Consider the following 24,374-nt stretch of genomic DNA (forward strand, 5'->3'; position numbering starts at 1 on the left):
GGTACACTCAAAAGGCTAATGGGACGGAAATTATTTTTATCTAAAAAGCTCTCACCTTTATGCAAAGGCATTACTTTTGCAATTTTATAAATATCTGGAAAATCCCAGAAGAAAGACTTAAATTAATTAATTGCAGAAGAAGTTTAGAAAACACATGATGTTATCTCTTAACGTAGTGGCCGAGACACCGTCACGTCCAGGGGCAGATCCCCCGCGCAGTCCAGTCACATGTCGTATTACATCGAGTTCAGTTATAGTGTGTAATGTAAACACGGTATCCAGCCTGTAGTCCGCATCACTCAAAACCGGGTCCCACTTAAATGAATGGCACTAGACAGGCTATGTCCCACCGCGGAGAAAAATATGTTAAAATTATCGGCTACTTGTTTACACATACTATGAGTTATATAAGGTGTATCTGGAAAAATATTTTGGATTGGAAATGGATTTCTTTTTTACGTTACCTGCAAGTTCATTTATAACAGTCCATAACATTTTAGGGTTATTTTGAGAATTGTTAAGTTTTGATCTGTAATATTTATATTTTTTAAGGGTACTTAAATTTTGTCTGAGTGTGCTGAAAAATTGATAAAGATCGTTATTGAAAGATTTTTTTTAAATCTTTTGCTTATTCTGTCTCTAATTCGAATTAATTTTATCAAATCGGGTGAAATCCATGGTTTTAATTTTGTTTTGCGGGTGGAATGCCTTATCAGTGGTTTGGAAGAGGCTTTAATAAGACAGGAAATTGTTCTTGCAAATTGCTCTGCACATGGTGCGATATCCTGGCAACTCATGACAGGTTCCCAGTTCAAGTGAGCGAGGTTACCGTGTACTGGAGTCGCCAGCGAGGTTGTCAGCATGAGGTACAGTGGCAGTGGCAGTGGCAGTGATAGTCAGGCCAGAATATATAGATTTATATTCTCGACCTTATATATCTGACTCCAAGCGGCATGTGAAATGAGGCCTTTTTGGCAGCCTCCTTAGGTTGTGTTTTAATTTAGAGTTATAATTAAAATCTAACAAACCCATACTGACAGTAATCTAAGAAATGTTGTGTATATTTTCAGTTGTTTGGTTAACTGCAACCACTTTAGAGAACCAAATAAAGATATAGAACTCATCGTCTACGAATTTGATCAAGACAATCAACGCCAGCCGACACAACAAATGTTAAGGTGGGAAATGTCAGTTGAAGGGGGACCACGTCATGATGCAAACGTTTACTTGAAACCCAATCGTGACAGCCACGAACTGACAATTGACCATACAAAATTAGAAGACGGAAAGACTTACATTCTTCATGCCGTAGGTAAGTTGTAAAATTATACCACATTTATAATATGTAGTAAATAGTAAAACAGTAAATCGAAACTTACTCTACGTAAAACAAAGCCCTTATTGTAGTTAATTTCCTACTTTTCACTAACCCAACGAAATTAAATTCCAAATTATATTACTTTGTAATGCGTGATAATAATAAGAAAGTAATTTTTTTTAACGCTACGCAATCTAACAATCACGTGACGTATGCCTAACTTCTACACAGTTATAAGTAGCTCATATTTCTGCAGTACACGATTGCAGTACGATAAAGAGCAATCGTCTCGTTGTTTGGTCGTCTTCCTGTGGACTCGTGATCCAGATGCTGAGAAATCTCGTATAACCTCTGGTTGAATATAGTTTTTCAGGTTAACTTCTGCGTTCCATAATATAATCGTTCTTGACAAATAGTATTTGAATCCTTAAAAGGCTTCGTGAGGAAAACTTTAAATTTACATTACCATTTTTTGTCATATAGAAATAAATAAATAATTAATAAAAAATGCCTTTTATTTCCAAGCGTTTCTCAGTACAAGACTGTTTTTCAAAATAACTTAGGTCAATCCTTATAAATATTTAAAATAGGTGCAACAAACAATATTTAACAAGTACACGCTAAACTTAACAGTAACTAAATAATGAACTAACTTAAACTTCATGACTATTTTTATAAAAACCCTTTACTTTTATTCTAAACGAATCTAGTTTTACTCGTTTGAGGTTTTCGGGGAGGTCGTTGTATAATTTTGGGCCGAAGTAAGAGAAGCTCCTCTTACCCAATTCCAGGTTCACTTTTAGAAAGTGTAGCAAGTGCGTGACATGACGGGTTCTGTGTTTTGAAACCTCCTCCCGGGATGAGAGCCTCCCGCTTAAGTACTGTGGCTCTCCGTCAGACAGAACCTTGTGAATTAAAATACAGGTCTGTATCCTGCACACCGTCCATCGGCAATAGGCCAACAGCATCTCGATAAGGACAAAAATGATCAAAGCGTTTCAATTTGAAAACAAAACTAATTGCGGAATTTTGAAGCTTCTGGATTAGCTCCTGGTCTCCCTTCGAGATACTGTTGCCATAAGCAGGTTAACAATAGTAAAATACAGAGAACACGAAAGCCTGCATTAATTGCAGCCTTGCAGACCCCTTAACCTGCCAATGCCACGCTGGAGAACGTAAGGTCCCCATCCAGCACTACGCCGAGAGTCTTCACGCTCTTACAAACAGCCAAACTCTCGCCACCGATCGTGACTCTCAGACCCCTGTCACTTAGGGCCTCTACAAGGTTGTGTGGGGCAAGATGAATCACAGTGCACTTGCTAACATTGAATTTGAGGCCATTGTCATGTGACCACTGGCTGATTCTCTCTAGATCAGAGTTAATCCTCAGAAACGCCTCTTCAATGTTGCCAGGCGCATATGACAAGTGCAATTGTGAGTCATCTGCATATAGGTGTACTCCACTGTTTTACACACATGAAGGAAAATCTGATGTGTACAGGTTGAAAAGAATTGGGCCCAGACAACTTCCCTGAGGTACACCTATACGTTTAAACAAAACAGCGGATGCTTCAGCTCCCAACTTTGTAATCTGGCTCCTATCATCTAGATATGATTTGACCCAATCTATTACACTTTTGCCAAATCCATAATAATGCATCTTCGCCACCAGCAGTTCATGATTTATTGAATCAAACGCTTGTGAATAGTCAAGCATCACAACTGAGCTATATCTTCCTTGGTCTCTTTCATCGATCAGATCACTGAATAAGTTTACAAGGGCAGTGCATGTGCTGTGGCTTTTCCTAAAACCAGATTGTGTTTTTGGCAAAATCTTTTCTCTTTCCATACAATTAACAATTTGTCTTGTTACTATTTTCTCGAGAATCTTGGATATTGCGGGTAATATCGATATGGGCCTTAACCGTTCGACACATTTAGGGGCTGCCACCTTTGGCAAAGGGTTTGTACAAGACTAATTTTCCAGTTTTCAGGAAAAATCTCATTTATGAAATGTGTAATGGCCTCTATGGCATACAGACTCACAGCCTTGATCATATATCTTGAAATTTCATCACTCCCGACTGCTTTTGATTTGATTTCATTCATTGCTGATTTTACTTTGTCACTTGTTACTCTTGAAAATATGAAATCATTTACCAATTTCTCTCGCCTGTTTTCCTTAAAGAAGGCAATTTTTTCGGCACTTACTTCTTTTCCACACCCCATTTCAATAAAATACTTATTTATATCAATATTTAATTGAAGTGGGAAACTTTTATTTTTGTTATTTCCAACAACATTACATTTCTTTAGGCACGTCCAAAATTCTTTTGGATTTTTATTGGATGACAACTTTTCTGCAAAAACGGCTTTCTTAGTCCTCCATACCAATTTATTCAGGTTATTGCGAGCTCTCTTGTAATCTTCCCAATCATCAATGTCCCTGGTTTTCCAATATTTGTTTCGCAACTTATTCTTTAATTTGGTGTGTTTTATTATAATGTCATTTCTCCAAGGAGCTTTATCTTTGGAATCTTTTTGCATTTCTTAAACATGATGGTCAAAAATACTAGGTGCATCAATGACGCCGGTCCTCATGACCTCAGCCGACCTGTCCACTATGATGTGGTCTAACAAGGTTGGTGAAGTTGCTGTCACTCTGGTTGGCTCGTTAATTACTTGCTTTGTATTAGTCTCTTGCATGAGTCGGGGTAAATATTTTGCATCGTTGCTTGATGTTGATAACAGATCAATATTTGTGTGACCTAGATACATAACAGTATTCACCTCTATGGCCAGATTAACAAAGAGTGAACGAAACAAGACAGGTGAGGTAACAACAAAAAGAGGTGTATCTCACATGAGGAGGCCTATAAACCACACATAAAGCCTATCCTCTGCCCCTTTACCTTCAAAAAAATCGAGAGATACTCTATACCAGGGTCCACATCTTCAGTGAGTGTGCACTGTTAATACAAAACACCGTCCTTAACGTAAAGGGCCACTCCACCACCAGCTGTGTTTCTCGAAAGACCTTGCACTCTGTCTTTTCGGTCCATGCGCAACATGGTGTACCCTGGTACAGAGAAGTTATTCGATGGAGTATCGGGGTGAAGCCAGGTCTCAGATACACCAAAAACGTCAAAGCCAAAATCACGCACCAAAGCGCTCATAGCGTCAAAACCTGTGTTCAACGATCTCATGTTGAGATGCGGACTCTGAAGTGACCGTCCTTCCAATTTTCAATCAGTCAGTCCTCCGACAGTCAAGAACCATCCAAGCTTCCACCTGGGCCGTGGTTGCCATTCCCGACTCCGGGAGACTGACTGGTAACAGACATGACCTCACCCGAACCCCCAGGAACAGAGGCTGGCTCTACTTCCAGAGACTGCAAGGCCGCCGCAATAGCTTTCACAAACAGTGACCCCAAACGAGAGACAGCTCTTCTGTTGAAGTGCTGCGAGATGGAGGAGCAGAGTGACGCAGAGCTGGCTCAGTGCGAGGTTGCCTCGGAGAGTCGTCAACTCATGTCCAAATTTTGTGCTGCCATCTGAGGGTGGGGTGGCAGAAGGTGTGGAAGTGTCAGGGGGGCTGCAATGGACAACAGTCGGAGGGGAGTTTCTCGGCATAGGGGTCTTGACTTCTGCATCTTGGCTCGCATCTGCCAAGGTCAGTTCCGCCAAGAGGCTTTCATTTACAGAAGTCCGCCGTTGCTTCGCCCGCGACTCTGCTTGTCTCAACTCGACCCGGACACACTTGACTTCCGCCGCCAGCACCTCTAACGAAGTCAGGAGGCCCTGGCGTTCCGCTGCCAGCGTGGCGATCTTCTCTCGACTCTCCAGGATCAACCTGTCGGTGTCCCCACCTCACTGTTGACGACTCTCCGCTGCAACCTCGCATTCTCCTCCTTGCACTGAACCAGCTGTGTGCTGAGTTTGCGGATCTCTGCGTCACTCTGCTCCTCTATCTCGCAGCACTCAACATCCTTCACCTTGTAACTGTCATTGAGGGACGTGCAGCGGCCCTCAGCAGTGGACAGGTCATCACGCAGTGCCTCCATTCCGTCCCTCATGTTACAATTTAACTTTGCTAAGTTGCTCAGCATCGTCATCAATGCAGCAATATGAGGCACCAGTCTCTCAATCGCTGTTACTGTTAGGGTACACCCTGGGGCGAAAATCAAAGATGTAAAAAATAAGTTGATGGGTTTCTTGCAGCACCAACCTAAAATAATTCATTTTCATGTAGGAACCAATAACTTGCCTTTAAAATATAACGGTGGTGCTGGGTACAATGGGGGATGCGGCAAGTGCGAGGCATTGCACTGTATGGCGGACCTGTTATACACAACACGAATCCGTTTTCCGAACAGTGTTGTTTTAGTTGACAGCATTTTGCCAAGGTCTGACATAGGTGGAACTGCATTAGCACAATTTAATGAGCAGTTGGAGCTGATGTCTGGAAACTTTGGTGTCGTTTTCTTGAACTGGAATCAGCTGGTGCGAAGGTACCATCTTGCTCGGGATGACAGACACCTTAACAGAAAGGGGGTGTCTGTGTTTGGAGCAGCACTTTTGAATGTCTACGAGCAGCTTACATCCTGTGAAATGGCTTCGGATGGGGTTTTGTCTAGCGCTGAAAGCGCTGTGGCGAGTGGTGTGCTTCCAGTTAATGTTGTCGGAGGTTGCTTGTTGAAACCTGTGGCTTACGGTGTAGACGCCGTAACGAGGGGTGAGCTTGAGGTGGATGATGTTGAGGTTGGGTTGCTGGAAACTGTAGTTGACGGTGTTGAAGCCGTATTGAATGTTGAACTTCCGGTTGACAGTGACAAATCTGGCTTGCCGAGACTTGTGGATGATGGGAATGTGGTGCAGTCAAAAAACGGATATGTAAACTTGATCAGTTTATCAGGATAGCACATCTAAATATCAACTCTCTTTCCACGGGCTTCTAAGAAATGCGTGCCGTGGTAGAGGATTTAAACCTGGATGTTTTTGGTGTTTCGGAAACTTGGCTGAATGAAAGTAAATCTTCTGATGAGTTTGCGATGATTGGATATTCATTGTTTAGGAGCGACAGAAAGGGAAATGCAGTTGCCTCCAGAGGTGGTGGAGTGGCACTATATATGAAGAACTGCCTACAATTTTCGCTGAAATCACTTCAATTTGAATATTGTAATTTTCCAGAGCATATTTGTGGAATATTGAAGTGTAAAAGTGAATCTTTCTGTATTTGCATTATCTACAGACCAGGAGATATGCCTTACACTTGTCTAGAGCCCGTTCTCCACTTTGTATTTTATGATATGGCCCAGTACGCAGATAATATTGTTGTAATGGGTGACTTGAATATTAACTTGTTAGATTTATCATCCCCAGAGACCCGCTTTGCAAATAAACTTTTTAAGAGCCTTGAGGTGACTCAGTTGGTTAAAGTTGCTACAAGGGTTACTAAAACCTGTGCAACTTTCATTGATCACATTATTGTAGCAATGTTAAATACGTACAGTGTGACGTCGTGGATATTTTAACCATCTATGACTCAAGAGGTGTTCGAGTATCTGATCACAAGATGACATATGTCGATATAAAAACAAAAAAATCAAGAAGGCCTCCTAGATTTGTTACTTATCGTGACTTCTCCCGATTTGACATTGACAAGATGATACATTGTACGTCCAGTATTAGGTGGGAAGATGCTATGTCTATGAACAATGTAGATGACATTCTAGATTTGATTAATTCTGCTATTATTCAAGTTTTTAATGAAAATGCACCTCTAGTAGGGTACATAAGAGAGTGACCAGAAAGAAATCTCCATGGAGAAATAAACAAATCTTTCAACTAACTATAGAAAAAGATTATTATAAGAAGAAAATGCTATCTACAGGAAATTGTAAAAAAACATATTGTAAGGTTAGAAATATGCTCAACAATGAAATAAGACGATCAAAACAAAATTATTTTAGAACTGAAATGGAGAAATGTAAAAGCTCTAGAGACTTTTGGACTAAAATAAGGACAAGTGGTGTCACTGATCCATTCGATCCAGCCATACCCAACTTTGTAAAAGATTTGGAAGAAATCAATAAGTATTTCGTTAGTATGGGCTTAGGTATCATGGCAAATGATGATTACGTACAGTTCTATGAAGGAAACAAATCAGAGAGTCTCACTTGTGATTTCTATTTCAGGAGTGTTACAAGGATAGAAGTGCAGGAGGCTTTGAATAGCATCACATCAGAGGCAGTTGGAGCTGATGGCATATCAATAAAAATGATTAAAATGATAAGTCCGTATTGTATTGATGCCATAACACATTTAGCTAACCAGTCATTGGCCACTTCCACTTTTCCGGATGCATGGAAGGAGGCAATTGTACTGCCTCTTCCCAAAGTCAAAGCACCTTCATCTGTATCCGAGCTGCGTCCAATTTCGGTATTGCCTGCCCTGTCGAAGATAATGGAGAAGCTGGTTGTTTCACAACTGGTACAATTTCTGGAGTCGGAGAATATCCTTCCAGCCTTACAGTCTGGGTTCAGGAAGGACCATAGTTGTACTGCAACTGCGCTTTTGCTCATTTGTGACGAGTTGCTTCACGCAAGGGCGGATAAGAAAGCATCTCTTCTTGCAATGCTGGACTTTTCACATGCATTCGACTCAATAGACCACAGGATGTTGTTGGCTGTTATGCATTTTTATGGGTTTCGACCAGAGGTGGTTTCTTGGTTTGATTCCTATATGGTGAATAGGAGACAAAAGGTTAAAGTTGGGATGGATTTCTCCTCATCTTTGAGTAGAGTTGCTCATCTTCCCTGGTGTTCCACAGGGAAGTTGCCTTGGGCCCATTCTATTCACCCTGTTTTCCGCCACTATGGGTTCAGACTTGCAACATAGTCGCTTGTATTCATACGCCGATGATGCTCAACTGTGTGTTTCATATGAAGCCGGAAGAGCTGACTCAGCAGTTTCCATTTTGAATGCTGACCTAAGCATTGTCCATGATTGGTCTGAGAGGCATGGGATAAACTGAACAAGGAAAAGTGTAGTGTGTTGTCGATTCCTTCCAATGTGAGTTCGGAGACAGTGGGTGGGGTGTTGCTTGGCAGTGTCAGACTGAAGGAGTGTGAATCCTCAAAGCTCTTGGGCCTCATGCTTGATAGTGGCCTCACACTATCTGGTCATGTAAGTGCTGTTTGTCGGCGAACACTTGGTCGACTGAGAATGCTATACAAGCATAGGCACATGTTTCCTAGAGAGACCAGGCTTCGCCTTGTCCGGGCTCTTGTGCTCTCTGTGATCGATTATTGCCTCCCTGTCTATGGCAACATTGTGTCTAAAGGAGATTTAGAAAAATTACATAGGGTCCAAAATATGTGTGTAAGGTATGTATGTGGTTTAAGAAGGTTTGACCATGTTTCGGAGGCTCGACGATCGCTGGGTTTGTTGACTGTAGCTGATACTTGTACCCTGCGCTCCTCATGCCTGGTTTACAGAATCCTGACCACTGGCAGGCCGGGATATCTGAGAGAAAAACTAAAAAGCAGGTCTCAAGTCCGATCTCGCAGTACTAGACAGGATCAAGTGTTGGAGGTGCCTCGCGTTCGCCGTGAATTTGAAAGAAAGCGATTTGCGTACTTTGCTCCCAAATTATATAATGAACTGTCCTCCAGCGTAACAGGCCAGGGTGTATCTGAAACGACATACAAATAAAATATATACAAGTATTTAATGTACAATACAAGGTGATATAGCCATATATAACTGTATGTCTAATATTATGTTTTATTTATTAATAACTATAAAATAAGATTTTAATTTTTTAAGAACTATAATAAGACATGAGTCGTTTTGTAAACCAGCAATTATTGTTGAAAACCGCTCCAAAAATAAAGTCCTTATTTATTTATTTATTTACTCACGATATTTTTCTCAACAGGCGGCCCCAAATTAGGAAATGTTAACGTTCACTCGATTAGGTTACAAATTTTAAACCGAATAACTATGCCTTTTCCTAAATTAGAAGTTTAAAAACGTTTTTATACATTCATAGGTCCTAAGCTCTATAACAGATTACATTTCGCTGTGTCCTCCTCGAAAACATGAAAACATTGGGTACGTTCATACGAAGTTTGAAATGCTGTCTTTTCACAATTGTTGATGAAGAGCGACTAATAAATTAGATATTTTGTTAAATACTATTATATGAGTGTGTAATGGTTACATCGTTATCTTTTGTGCCTATGTATATTTGTAATATGTTTGTATGTGTGTATATTATATGTTTGAGTAATGTATGTGTTTTATGTTCTTATGTGTGTATATGTGACGGTGAGATAGCACTTCTGGGTTATTTCATTTTCAGAAATTATCGATTGTCCAAAATTGGTGGGTGTATGTGTGTATTTGTCAAAGAAAATTTTGGGGTTAAGCACTTTCTACTCTACACCGCAGGAATATTCGGCTAACCGGAATTTATGTTTTTAGAAATTAATTAAGTGTCTGTTTCGGAGGTACTTCTCTTAGGATTATGTTACCGTCCGCCTAAGGTGGGGCATATGGATGACTTTGAGGATACTCTCTTGCGCCTTCTCCCGGGCTATGGTCGTGTCTTGATTATGGGTGACTTTAATACGGATCTTCTGAAACCTAACAATCACAACACTATACAGCTCACTAGGATGTTTCAATCCTACAACCTGACTATACTACCACTGAACACCACGAACCACACTGCCGAAGCCGCCACCTGGCTAGATCTTATGGTAGTCTCGGACCCTGAAGAATCATTATACCATGGGCAGCTTCCAATTCCGGCAATTTCCCATCATGATTTCATTTTCTGTGCCCTTTCATTAAAAGTACCAAAACCTAAAGAAAAATATATAACTTACAGATCATACAGAAATACGAATGAAATTGCATTTTTTGCGGATGTTTATTCATACCCATGGCATTCCGTGCAAAATAAGGAGACTGTTGATGAGATGGTTGACTCTTTAAATTCCTTTATATTAAAGTATGACTAACATGCCCCTTCTTGTTACCAAGCGAATTAATAAGAAACGGCCCGTTCCCTGGATTACCGAGAGTATTCTCGGTCAAATGGCCGAAAGAGACGCCTTGTTTCGGAGAGCTCGGCGCTCTAGAGATGTCAACTTAATGATACGGTTCCGCCATCTTCGAAACCAAGTCAAACAACAAATTACAAATTCCCGTCTTCGATACATAAATGGTATGTATCAATCAACAACTGCGTTATGGAGTAATGTCAAGAAGCTTGGTTTTGGTAAGCAACCCTCTTCTACCTCTATTAATATTTCACTTAATGATCTAAACGATTATTTTTCATCACTTTACTCAAAAATCTATCCCCGCAGTTGTACAAATCCATTTAGATGAATTTAGTCAACAAACCCACAATATTCCCTCAGACAGCCAGTTTCGTTTAAATCCAGTATTAGAGGAAGATGTCCTTAAAGCAATCAGGCGTATACAAACGAATGCTACGGGTTCGGACAACATATCAATCTTATTAGTTAAGAAAATTCTTTTTGCTATTCTCCCTGTCATTACAGCAATTTATAATAAATCTCTCACAACAGGTGTTTCCCCATACATGGAAGTCCGCCTTAGTTCGTCCACTAAATAAAATGAAACCTCCATCTGAACCCTAAGACTACCGACCAATTAGTATCTTACCAGCTGTCTCGAAAGACCTTGAGTGAATAGTTCATTCCCAAATATAAGATTTCTTGTCTAAAAATAATATTATTAATGTTTTCCAGTCTGGCTTTCGCAAAAACCATAGTACAGAAATTGCACTTCTGAAAATAACTAACGACATTCGATTAGCCATGGATCGAGGTGTTTATACCTTACTAGTTCTGTTCGATTTCAGCAAGGCCTTCAAATATATTCTATTTAAAAAGCTTAAAAATTTAGGTTTCTCTGAAAATGCTTTAGCATGGATAAAATCATATCTAAGGGACAGAGAAATCAGTGTGTGTGCAATGACAACTCAATGTCTGATTTCAGAACTGTGACCTGCGGAGTTCCGCAAGGATCACTACTTGGCCCACTACTTTTTATTGTGTACATAAATGGCATTAACACTGTATTGCGACATTGCAAATTTCACTGTTGTGCTGATGACTTACAAATGTACTCACACTTTAACATTATCGACATAGACCAGACTGGGAAGTGGATGAATGAAGAAATACATCGACTTTGTTCAATGGGCTTTAAAAATGGACTTAAGCTTATCCCGGTAAAACCCATGATTGTCTGTCATCAACGACTTGCCAACTCCATTGACCTACAAAATACGCGACAATAACTGTAGACGGAAAACTTTTACCTTACATGAAAGCAACACACTTGGATGGAACGATGCAGTGGTGTACACCTGTAACAGGGTGTTCGCTGCAGTGGTGTACACCTGTAACAGGGTGTTCGCTGTAGTGGTGTACACCTGTAACAGGGTGTTCGCTGCAGTGGTGTACACCTGTAACAGGGTGTTCGCTGCAGTGGTGTACACCTGTAACAGGGTGTTCGCTGCAGTGGTGTACACCTGTAACAGGGTGTTCGCTGCAGTGGTGTACACCTGTAACAGGGTGTTCGCTGTAGTGGTGTACACCTGTAACAGGGTGTTCGCTGCAGTGGTGTACACCTGTAACAGGGTGTTCGCTGCTGTGCACACACTGAAATGAATGCAAGGACTTCTACCATTTCACATTAAACTTCTGCTGATCAAATCACTTGTGTTTCCCTACTTTGACTACTGCAACTCTGTAATCAATGACATGACTGTGTGATATCCGGTCATAAGGACCCAAAGATATGTTAGATCCGGCTTGGCGGACCGCAATTATTCGAAGGACCAATAAAATGTCTAATATTTAAAAACTCATACTTCGATAGCTGAGCAGGTGGAGCCCATACATTGATTTTCTAAGGAATAACTCTTAGTCGTTTGGGAAAAATAAAAATACGAATGAGATCACAAAACATAATATTAGGAAAAAATGGCACACAATTAGAGCAAAATACAAGTGTTAAAATGATTTTCTTCTTCTGTTAAATTGTCCAAAAATGTCCGAATTAGTTGAGGATTTTAAATCTTGGTTGAAAAGAAGATTGTCTTTAGTTGCGAAGGACCATAATAAGAATGATGAAACACTGTTACCTTGCACCGTCCATTGTCTGATACCTCGACACACATGAAGTTCGGTTGATTGTAGTTCGACCTGGGTTGATTCCAAGGAACGTTGCGCTGGTGGAGTCCTTGCTGAGGGATGAAGATTCCACCATGAAGATTCCACCTTCACTTGACACTGTTTTCGGTTCACTCACGAACGTTGCGACAAAGTTACTTTTGGCTCGTTAACCAAATAATGTCCGGCTCGAAGGGACTGTTAACTGCCATAGAACGGCTTGCGGTTCACAAGAGACAAGACAAAGGGACACGGCCCGAACTTGGTTAGAGCTGGTGTTGACGTACAACCTAGCGAAACGGAGTCTTTGGAAGAACTGGAGAGATGCCTTGGGGAGCTTTTCTTGTCCGCGTCCTGGACGCCTGATTGGTCGGCAGAAGTCACCTCATACCACGTGACGATCGGACCACTATAGATTTGGAATGCAGGTGTGTGTGTGTGTGTGTGTGTGTGTGTGTGTGTGTGTGTGTGTGTGTGTGTGTGTGTGTGTGTACAAAGATAAGTGGAAATAGATGGCTTATAATAAAAATGGTATCGGACAATGGTGGGCAAAGAGCAGTACTAAATAACATACAATTCTAATTATTAGTAAAAACTATATTAATGCGTAAAATTTGATTAATTGATATGACTAAATATGAAAACCTAACAATGACTGTAGCCCTTAGCACTAAACTGCAAAAAGCACAAAGTTACTGCATTCGCTTTCTGTTTGATTTACGTCGAAGGGATCATGTTACGCCATATTTTATTCAATCATCAATTCTAAAATTAGTTGATTCAAGATCGATTCGAATTTTGTCATTGGTGCACTCTATTATTAATACGGATTCACCAAAATATTTATCTGAAAACTTTCAGTTTTTGGCGGGGAGTGGCGCAAGAGAAACTCGGTCTGGTGCACTAAGTCTCAGAATTCCAATACACAGAACCAAAACCTATAACCGATCCTTCGCCGTTACCGCCTGTAGATTATGGAACTCCTTACCAGATCATGTCAAACAAATTGAGAGCCGGGAACGGTTTGTGGCGGAGCTGAGACAAAGATACCTGGACCACCGGATGATCGTGGCGGGCGGCGAGTGTACTCGCGACAGTACCTGGACCACCGGATGATCGTGGCGGGCGGCGAGTGTACTCGCGACAGTGTGAATGGAAGAGTGAATGGAATACCGTAAGTGTATGTTTGAGTTAATGAGCCTTAATTTGCTTTATTAAGATTAATTTTTTAAGAGATTAAATGTAAGAAAGGACCATACGGTCCTAATTTCGCGTCAATAAAGAAGTGTTTCTTTCTGTATGTATATCTGTATATCTGTGCGTGTGTGCGCGCGCGTGTGTGTGTGTGTAATATATTTGTAACGAATTTTTTTTATTTATTGTGCTAATGTAATTTATTGCATTTAATTATGAAATACAACTTAATTCTGTCCTTTGTTTTAAATATGGTTTTTGGTATGGTTTATTCATTATTCTAATTATGTATATTTTACTCTGAAAGAGTACCTGCCAGGCCCATCTGCCTTTAATTAATTAGTGATGGCAACCTCAACTCAGCTATTAGCTCATAGGTATATCCATTGTATCCTATCCATTGTATCCTATCCATTGTACTTTTATCTACTTTTATAATGTATTTTTTGTGTGATGAAATGAATGTAATCTACTTTGGAAATAAAGATTCCTGATTCTTGACTCATAAATACAGGTCTTCTGGTAGTTGCAACCCCTATCGGTGGTTGATCTGCGTGAAAAATATCTTCCTTTTCTATACAAATCATGAGATACGTGTGTGTCAAATTTCATCAGACATCGAGAAGTGGGTAAAACATTTGGACATTTTAGGGGTTGCAACCCCAGTTCATATTACTTCCCACTGTGGACTGAATATTTTATTTTTCAGATGAAGACGGACATGTAACATTTTCATATCCAATACAATATTTGAAGGACAAGCCCCCGGAAGGTGGTCAATGCGAAATCAATCCCACGAGCGGCATTAAAGGCGAAACTAGGTTCAAAATTGAGTGCTGGGGGTTTATTGATACTCAAGGAAACCTTGTATACGAGTTTTTTGACAACTCACCAGAGGAAAATATCCATTATGATGGTAAGATCTAATAAAATAATGTATGTTATTTTTCTATTTAAAATATGTATACATATAACAGTAAATTAACAAAAATATTGATACATTTTTATAATAATTATTTTGTTCCTCTTAAATAAACAATATTTTTCACTCTGCATCAATAATTACATGTGACTCTTACTAAGGTACTGTACTCTCTTACTCTCCGCATATACAGACAGCCCCCAAAAAACAATGTTAAACCTCAGACTATTTTACGACCTCGTTTTTAGATTTTCGGAAGATATCTCATTTTCAAGAGTTGATTAGTATTATTCTTTGATTCTAGATCCAAAGTAACCGTACAACGTTAGAAGTTTACGTTGATCTTTAAAGTAAATCTGAGTTGTAGTGAAATGACCTTAAATTTTCCCCACAAGAACAATATTAAACTTCATGCAGTTTTAGGTCCTTAATTTTTAGTAAAGTTTTTTGGGAGATGTCTTATTTAAAAGATATAATTAGATTCGCACCCAAACGCTTAGTCTTTTTTTTTGAAAAGTTACTTTTAAATATTTAGGCGATGAAGTACTGGTGATTGAATTTTTTCTGTATAACCTAAAAATACTTGAACAACTGAAAATACGTTTAGATGCGTATTATTTATATATTTCAAATGAGAGATCTCTTATGATTCTATGACTAAAAATAAGGTCGACTGAAAAATATGTATGAATTTTAAGATCGCACTGTGGTAAGGTTATTAAAAAGGTGTTTGTTTAAACTCAGTTAATAATGTAGCTCTTTACGATTCAAGATTAATCCCAGCTTAAGAAATGTTGTTCTTGAATGCAGTTTATGAATGCAATATGAATGTTGATTGAGAGGATATAAGTTTTTAAAAAGTAGGCCTACTATTGATTAATTTTAGCACTTCAGTTCTATTACTCAGAGGAAATAATTTTACTACTAAGTTTTCAATTAATAAATTTATTTTAATTTATATTTCATTTAAATGCCCAAAATATGTATTTAAAATATTCTGATTTTACTTTCAAAATATTTGAAAATGGTATAAAGTTTTATAGTAAAATCTATAAGTTACGAAATTACTGTAAGCTATTTAAATTATATATAAATTCGTAATTGTAATTTTGTAATTCAATTTACAATAGTCCTGCTAAAACTTGTATGTTTGGGCCATGTACATGCATTGCCTATTATATCGCTTGTTAGTTTGGGCCATGTACATACATCGCCTAATATATCCCTTGTTTGTTTTGGCCATGTACATGCATCGCCTAATATATCCCTTTTTTGTTTTGGCCATGTACATGCATCGCCTAATATATCCCTTGTTTGTTTGGGCCATGTACATACATCGCCTAATATATCCCTTGTTTGTTTTGGCCATGTACATGCATCGCCTAATATATCCCTTTTTTGTTTTGGCCATGTACATGCATCGCCTAATATATCCCTTTTTTGTTTTGGCCATGTACATGCATCGCCTAATATATCCCTTGTTTGTTTGGGCCATGTACATACATCGCTTAATATATCCCTTTTTTGTTTTGGCCATGTACATGCATCGCCTAATATATCCCTTGTTTGTTTGGGCCATGTACATACATCGCCTAATATATCGTTGTTTGTTTTGGCCATGTACATGCATCACCTAATATATCCCTTGTTTGGTTGGGCCATGTACATACATCGCCTAATATATCGTTGTTTGTTTTGGCCATGTACATGCATCACCTAATATATCCCTTGTTTGTTTGGGCCATGTACATACATCGCCTAATATATCGTTGTTTGTTTGGGCCATGTACATGCATCACCTAATATATCCCTTGTTTGTTTGGGCCATGTACATACATCGCCTAATATATCGTTGTTTGTTTTGGCCATGTACATGCATCACCTAATATATCCCTTGTTTGGTTGGGCCATGTACATACATCGCCTAATATATCGTTGTTTGTTTGGGCCATGTACATACATCGCCTAATATATCGTTGTTTGTTTGGGCCATGTACATGCATCGCCTAATATATCCCTTGTTTGTTTTGGCCATGTACATGCATCGCCTAATATACCGTTGTTTGTTTGAGCCATGTACATCATCGCCTAGTATATCGTTGTTTGTTTGAGCCATGTACATACATCGCCTAATATATCGTTGTTTGTTTGGGCCATGTACATACATCGCCTAATATATCGTTGTTTGTTTGGGCCATGTACTTACATCGCCTAATATATCGTTGTTTGTTTTGGCCATGTACGTACATCGCATAATATATCGTTGTTTGTTTGAGCCATGTACATCATCGCCTAGTATATCGTTGTTTGTTTGGGCCATGTACATACATCGCCTAATGTATCGTTGTTTGTTTTGGCCATGTACATGCATCGCCTAATATACCGTTGTTTGTTTGAGCCATGTACATCATCGCCTAGTATATCGTTGTTTGTTTGAGCCATGTACATACATCGCCTAATATATCGTTGTTTGTTTGGGCCATGTACATACATCGCCTAATATATCGTTGTTTGTTTGGGCCATGTACTTACATCGCCTGTATATCGTTGTTTGTTTGGGCCATGTACGTACATCGCCTAATATATCGTTGTTTGTTTGGGTCATGTACATACATCGCCTAATATATCGTTGTTTGTTTTGGCCATGTACATACATCGCCTAATATATCGTTGTTTGTTTTGGCCATGTACGTACATCGCCTAATATATCGTTGTTTGTTTGGGCCATGTACATACATCGCCTAATATATCGTTGTTTGTTTGGGCCATGTACATACATCGCCTAATATATCGTTGTTTGTTTGGGCCATGTACATACATCGCCTAATATATCGTTGTTTGTTTTGGGCCATGTACATACATCGCCTAATATATCGTTGTTTGTTTGGGCCATGTACATACATCGCCTAATATATCGTTGTTTGTTTTGGCCATGTACATACATCGCCTAATATATCGTTGTTTGTTTTGGCCATGTACATACATCGCCTAATATATCGTTGTTTGTTTTGGGCCATGTACATACATCGCCTAATATATCGTTGTTTGTTTGGGCCATGTACATGCATCGCCTAATATATCCCTTGTTTGTTTTGGCCATGTACATACATCGCCTAATATATCGTTGTTTGTTTGGGCCATGTACATACATCGCCTAATATATCGTTGTTTGTTTGGGCCATGTACATACATCGCCTAATATATCCCTTGTTGTTTTGTTTGGCCATGTACATACATCGCCTAATATATCGTTGTTTGTTTGGGCCATGTACATACATCGCCTAATATATCCCGTTGTTTGTTTGGGCCATGTACATACATCGCCTAATATATCGTTGTTTGTTTTTGGGCCATGTACATACATCGCCTAATATATCGTTGTTTGTTTGGGCCATGTACATACATCGCCTAATATAATCGTTGTTTGTTTGGGCCATGTACATACATCGCCTAATATATCGTTGTTTGTTTGGGCCATGTACATACATCGCCTAATATATCGTTTGTTTGTTTGGGCCATGTACATACATCGCCTAATATATCGTTGTTTGTTTTGGCCATGTACATGCATCGCCTAATATATCCCTTGTTTGTTTGGCCATGTACATACACAATCGCCTAATATATCGTTGTTTGTTTGGGCCCATGTACATACATCGCCTAATATATCGTTGTTTGTTTGGGCCATGTACATACATCGCCTAATATATCGTTGTTTGTTTTGGGCCATGTACATACATCGCCTAATATATCGTTGTTTGTTTTGGGCCATGTACATACATCGCCTAATATATCGTTGTTTGTTTGCCATGTACATACATCGCCATTTGTTTGGGCCATGTACATCGCCTAATATATCGTTGTTTGTTTGGGCCATGTACATACATCGCCTAATATATCGTTGTTTGTTTTGGCCATGTACATCGTATCGTCATCGTATGTACATCGCCATAATATATCGCCTAATATATCGTTGTTTGTTTGGGCCATGTACATACATCGCCTAATATATCGTTGTTTGTTTGGGCCATGTACATACATCGCCTAATATATCGTTGTTTGTTTGGGCCATGTACATACATCGCCTAATATATCGTTGTTTGTTTGGGCCATGTACATACATCGCCTAATATATCGTTGTTTGTTTGGCCATGTACATACATCGCCTAATATATCGTTGTTTGTTTTGGGCCATGTACATACATCGCCTAATATATCGTTGTTTGTTTGGGCCATGTACATACATCGCCTAATATATCGTTGTTTGTTTTGGGCCATGTACATACATCGCCTAATATATCGTTGTTTGTTTTGGGCCATGTACATACATCGCCTAATATATCGTTGTTTGTTTGGGCCATGTACATACATCGCCTAATATATCGTTGTTTGTTTGGGCCATGTACATACATCGCCTAATATATCGTTGTTTGTTTGGGCCATGTACATACATCGCCTAATATATCGTTGTTTGTTTTGGGCCATGTACATACATCGCCTAATATATCGTTGTTTGTTTGGCCATGTACATACATCGCCTAATATATCGTTGTTTGTTTTGGGCCATGTACATACATCGCCTAATATATCGTTGTTTGTTTGGGCCATGTACATACATCGCCTAATATATCGTTGTTTGTTTTGGGCCATGTACATACATCGCCTAATATATCGTTGTTTGTTTGGGCCATGTACATACATCGCCTAATATATCGTTGTTTGTTTGGGCCATGTACATACATCGCCTAATATATCGTTGTTTGTTTGGGCCATGTACATACATCGCCTAATATATCGTTGTTTGTTTGCCATGCATCGCCATGTACTACATCGCCTAATATATCGTTGTTTGTTTGGCCATGTACATACATCGCCTAATATATCGTTGTTTGTTTGGGCCATGTACATACATCGCCTAATATATCGTTGTTTGTTTGGGCCATGTACATACATCGCCTAATATATCGTTGTTTGTTTGGGCCATGTACATACATCGCCTAATATATCGTTGTTTGTTTTGGCCATGTACATACATCGCCTAATATATCGTTGTTTGTTTGGGCCATGTACATACATCGCCTAATATATCGTTGTTTGTTTGGGCCATGTACATGCATCGCCTAATATATCGTTGTTTGTTTGGCCATGTACATGCATCGCCTAATATATCGTTGTTTGTTTGAGCCATGTACATACATCGCCTAATATATCGTTGTTTGTTTGGGCCATGTACATACATCGCCTAATATATCGTTGTTTGTTTGGGCCATGTACATACATCGCCTAATATATCGTTGTTTGTTTGGGCCATGTACATACATCGCCTAATATATCGTTGTTTGTTTTGGCCATGTACATACATCGCCTAATATATCGTTGTTTGTTTGGCCATGTACATACATCGCCTAATATATCGTTGTTTGTTTGAGCCATGTACATACATCGCCTAATATATCGTTGTTTGTTTGGGCCATGTACATACATCGCCTAATATATCGTTGTTTGTTTGGGCCATGTACATACATCGCCTAATATATCGTTGTTTGTTTGGGCCATGTACATACATCGCCTAATATATCGTTGTTTGTTTTGGCCATGTACATGCATCGCCTAATATATCCCTTGTTTGTTTTGGCCATGTACATGCATCGCCTAATATATCCCTTGTTTGTTTGGGCCATGTACATACATCGCCTAATATATCGTTGTTTGTTTGGGCCATGTACATACATCGCCTAATATATCGTTGTTTGTTTGGGCCATGTACATACATCGCCTAATATATCGTTGTTTGTTTGGGCCATGTACATACATCGCCTAATATATCGTTGTTTGTTTGGGCCATGTACATACATCGCCTAATATATCGTTGTTTGTTTTGGCCATGTACATACATCGCCTAATATATCGTTGTTTGTTTTGGCCATGTACATACATCGCCTAATATATCGTTGTTTGTTTGAGCCATGTACATACATCGCCTAATATATCGTTGTTTGTTTGGGCCATGTACATACATCGCCTAATATACCGTTGTTTGTTTGGGCCATGTACATGCATCGCCTAATATATCCCTTGTTTGTTTGGGCCATGTACATACATCGCCTAATATATCGTTGTTTGTTTTGGCCATGTACATGCATCGCCTAATATATCCCTTGTTTGTTTGGGCCATGTACATACATCGCCTAATATATCGTTGTTTGTTTGGGCCATGTACATACATCGCCTAATATATCGTTGTTTGTTTGGGCCATGTACATACATCGCCTAATATATCGTTGTTTGTTTGGGCCATGTACATACATCGCCTAATATATCGTTGTTTGTTTGGCCATGTACATACATCGCCTAATATATCGTTGTTTGTTTGGGCCATGTACATACATCGCCTAATATATCGTTGTTTGTTTGGCCATGTACATACATCGCCTAATATATCGTTGTTTGTTTGGCCATGTACATACATCGCCTAATATATCGTTGTTTGTTTGGCCATGTACATACATCGCCTAATATATCGTTGTTTGTTTGGCCATGTACATACATCGCCTAATATATCGTTGTTTGTTTGGCCATGTACATACATCGCCTAATATATCGTTGTTTGTTTGGCCATGTACATACATCGCCTAATATATCGTTGTTTGTTTGGGCCATGTACATACATCGCCTAATATATCGTTGTTTGTTTGGGCCATGTACATACATCGCCTAATATATCGTTGTTTTGTTTGGGCCATGTACATACATCGCCTAATATATCGTTGTTTGTTTGGGCCATGTACATACATCGCCTAATATATCGTTGTTTGTTTGGGCCATGTACATACATCGCCTAATATATCGTTGTTTGTTTGGGCCATGTACATACATCGCCTAATATATCGTTGTTTGTTTGGGCCATGTACATACATCGCCTAATATATCGTTGTTTGTTTTGGCCATGTACTTACATCGCCTAATATATCGTTGTTTGTTTGGCCATGTACATTACATCGCCTAATATATCGTTGTTTGTTTGGGCCATGTACATACATCGCCTAATATATCGTTGTTTGTTTGGGCCATGTACATACATCGCCTAATATATCGTTGTTTGTTTGGGCCATGTACATACATCGCCTAATATATCGTTGTTTGTTTGGGCCATGTACATGCATTGCCTAATATATCCCTTGTTTGTTTTGGCCATGTACGTACATCGCCTAATATATCGTTGTTTGTTTGGGCCATGTACATATACTGCCTGTATATCGCTGGTTTGTTTGCGCCAGTACATACATTGCCTAATAAACATACATAATTAACATTGCTTGTTAAATTTAACATATTCCATTTTTAGTTGTAATTAGGACCTAACATAGAGTTATTACACATATTTGTGTGGGTGGCATGATAATATTTTAAGGACTAACATCTAAAGTTTCCACTTCATGTCGTCGAAATTGCTAATACAGTTATAATTACATCATCAATTTTAGTTGTGAGGTGCCATTTTTTGACAGCAAGTGTGAATCAAAACTTTATCGTGATTCTTGCTAATAAATAACCAATTACTCTAATCAATCAGTAATCAATATGTATTCTTTATCTCGGACTACCAGGTTTTCTGTAATCTGATGCTGTGTTCTTTTTTAGGTATTTTTAATAGTTAGGTTTTCGTTTTAATTTTGTTAACACTACTGGAACTTGTATTTGAAGTTAAAAATCACTTAACGGTTGAATTTGAACAAGTTAATCTTTTTAAAACAACTCACAATCTTATAAATATAATTCTTGATCAATACCGACTTGTAATCTTCCTAGGGGAGTTTATGATCTTTGAGGAATATGTGGAAAATCGTTAATGTAACTATAAATCCAACCATATATCGTTTTTAAGATCTTGATGAAGCGAGAATTATGGACAAAATAAACTATTGACAAGATAGTAACAATACAAAGTTCAAGATAATTTGATTTTTTAAGTTACAAAGCAAATACTCTTTATCATTTTATTTATGAGTTATTGAGTCTATCTTAAAAATGAGGTGGAAATAAAGGCAGCTTATAACGTGAAGTATAATACGTTATTTTAAGTTCTCTTAAATGATGAACTCTACCTTTTGCGCTCAAAAACAAAAATATGCTTGTATCATTTTTGGAAGTCCTTCAGGTTATAAATGGTTTAACTCACGTAGATTGGAAGTCCTCCAGTTTATAAATGGTTTAACTTACGTAGATTGGAAGTCCTTCAGTTTATAAATGGTTTAACTCACGTAGATTGGAAGTCCTTCAGTTTATAAATGGTTTTAACTCACGTAGATTGGAAGTCCTCCAGTTTATAAATGGTTTAACTCACGTAGATTGGAAGTCCTTCAGTTTATAAATGGTTTAACTCACGTAGATTGGAAGTCCTTCAGTTTATAAATGGTTTAACTCACGTAGATTGGAAGTCCTTCAGTTTATAAATGGTTTAACTCACGTAGATTATGACATCCCAAATATTAGTGATAGCAAAACGGCTTTTCACTAACAACGCTGTTACTTGAAAACTCGCAGCGTTTCGTTTTGGTACAATATTCTAGATTAAATTATTGTAGAAGAAAATGAAGAAAAAAAGACCTGAAATAATTTCCATTAACATGGTGTGAATGTCGTCAAAATGAGCAGAGGTCACATGGCCATTGATTACAGTTCTTCAGATTTAATTCGCAGTCACAGGAAAACCAGCGGGGATTGATTATTTTATGTAGTTATCATAGCATCGTTTCCTCACTCAACTTTATTTGATGCTACACGACTTTGACGTCTTGGCTGTATTATGAACGTAGACTATTGACTTGTCCACGGGGTCAGTATCGACCCTCTGCTAGTACAACAATATATTGACTAACCACATGAGGGGCTCCAAGTACTGGTTATACATTGTAATATTTGTATGTAGATTACCAAAAATCATTGATATGATATCACGTATCATTGACATTATATCATTGATATATACAAGACATATCATTGATATGTACGAGACATATCATTGATATGTACGAGACATATCATTGATATGTACGAGACATATCATTGATATGTACGAGACATATCATTGATATGTACGAGCCATATCATTGATATGTACGAGACATATCATTGATATGTACGAGCCATATCATTGATATGTACGAGACATATCATTGATATGTACGAGACATATCATTGATATGTACGAGCCATATCATTGATATGTACGAGACATATCATTGATATGTACGAGACATATCATTGATATGTGCGAGCCATATCATTGCGAGTTTGGCTATTTATTATTTGTTAATGATGTAAAGAGATATAATAATAATTTTAATATTAGTGTCATTGTATAAAATAAAATTATATACTCACTTCGCTAGTTCAAAGTTCAAACAATATTTCTCAGGCGCAAGTACATTAAACAATAGTTTATTTGACAAAACCAAAGACGTAGCCCAGCAAGATGATTCAGGGGCCCGAACCTCCCCCCCTAAATTTTCAATAAAAAAAACTATTATTATTGTTTAAATAATTTACTATTACTGGTATGTACAGCTGAAAGAGCGTTCTCACCATTGAAACGGGTTAAGAACTTTTAAAGGAACAAAATGGGGAATGAGCGGTTGACTGCACTTGCCTTACTTTCTATCCACTATGGAAAATAACAGTCTGGATCCTCCAAAGTTTTTCATGGTTCCGTTCTTGGC

The 24,374-nt window shown here is 38.5% G+C and overlaps 1 protein-coding gene across 1 annotated transcript in view; it reads left to right on the plus strand.

Annotated features, from left to right (window-relative positions):
• Positions 1 to 24,374, plus strand: part of LOC124360850 — a 125,746-nt gene that overhangs the window by 73,331 nt on the left and 28,041 nt on the right. The window contains exons 8-9 of the mRNA XM_046814799.1: positions 1,071 to 1,312; positions 14,443 to 14,649. Of these exons, the coding sequence (XP_046670755.1) occupies positions 1,071 to 1,312; positions 14,443 to 14,649 (449 nt within the window). The remainder of the gene's footprint in view (positions 1 to 1,070; positions 1,313 to 14,442; positions 14,650 to 24,374) is intronic.

This window comes from Homalodisca vitripennis, chromosome 4 (assembly GCF_021130785.1).
Source record: "Homalodisca vitripennis isolate AUS2020 chromosome 4, UT_GWSS_2.1, whole genome shotgun sequence".
NCBI lineage: Eukaryota > Metazoa > Arthropoda > Insecta > Hemiptera > Cicadellidae > Homalodisca > Homalodisca vitripennis.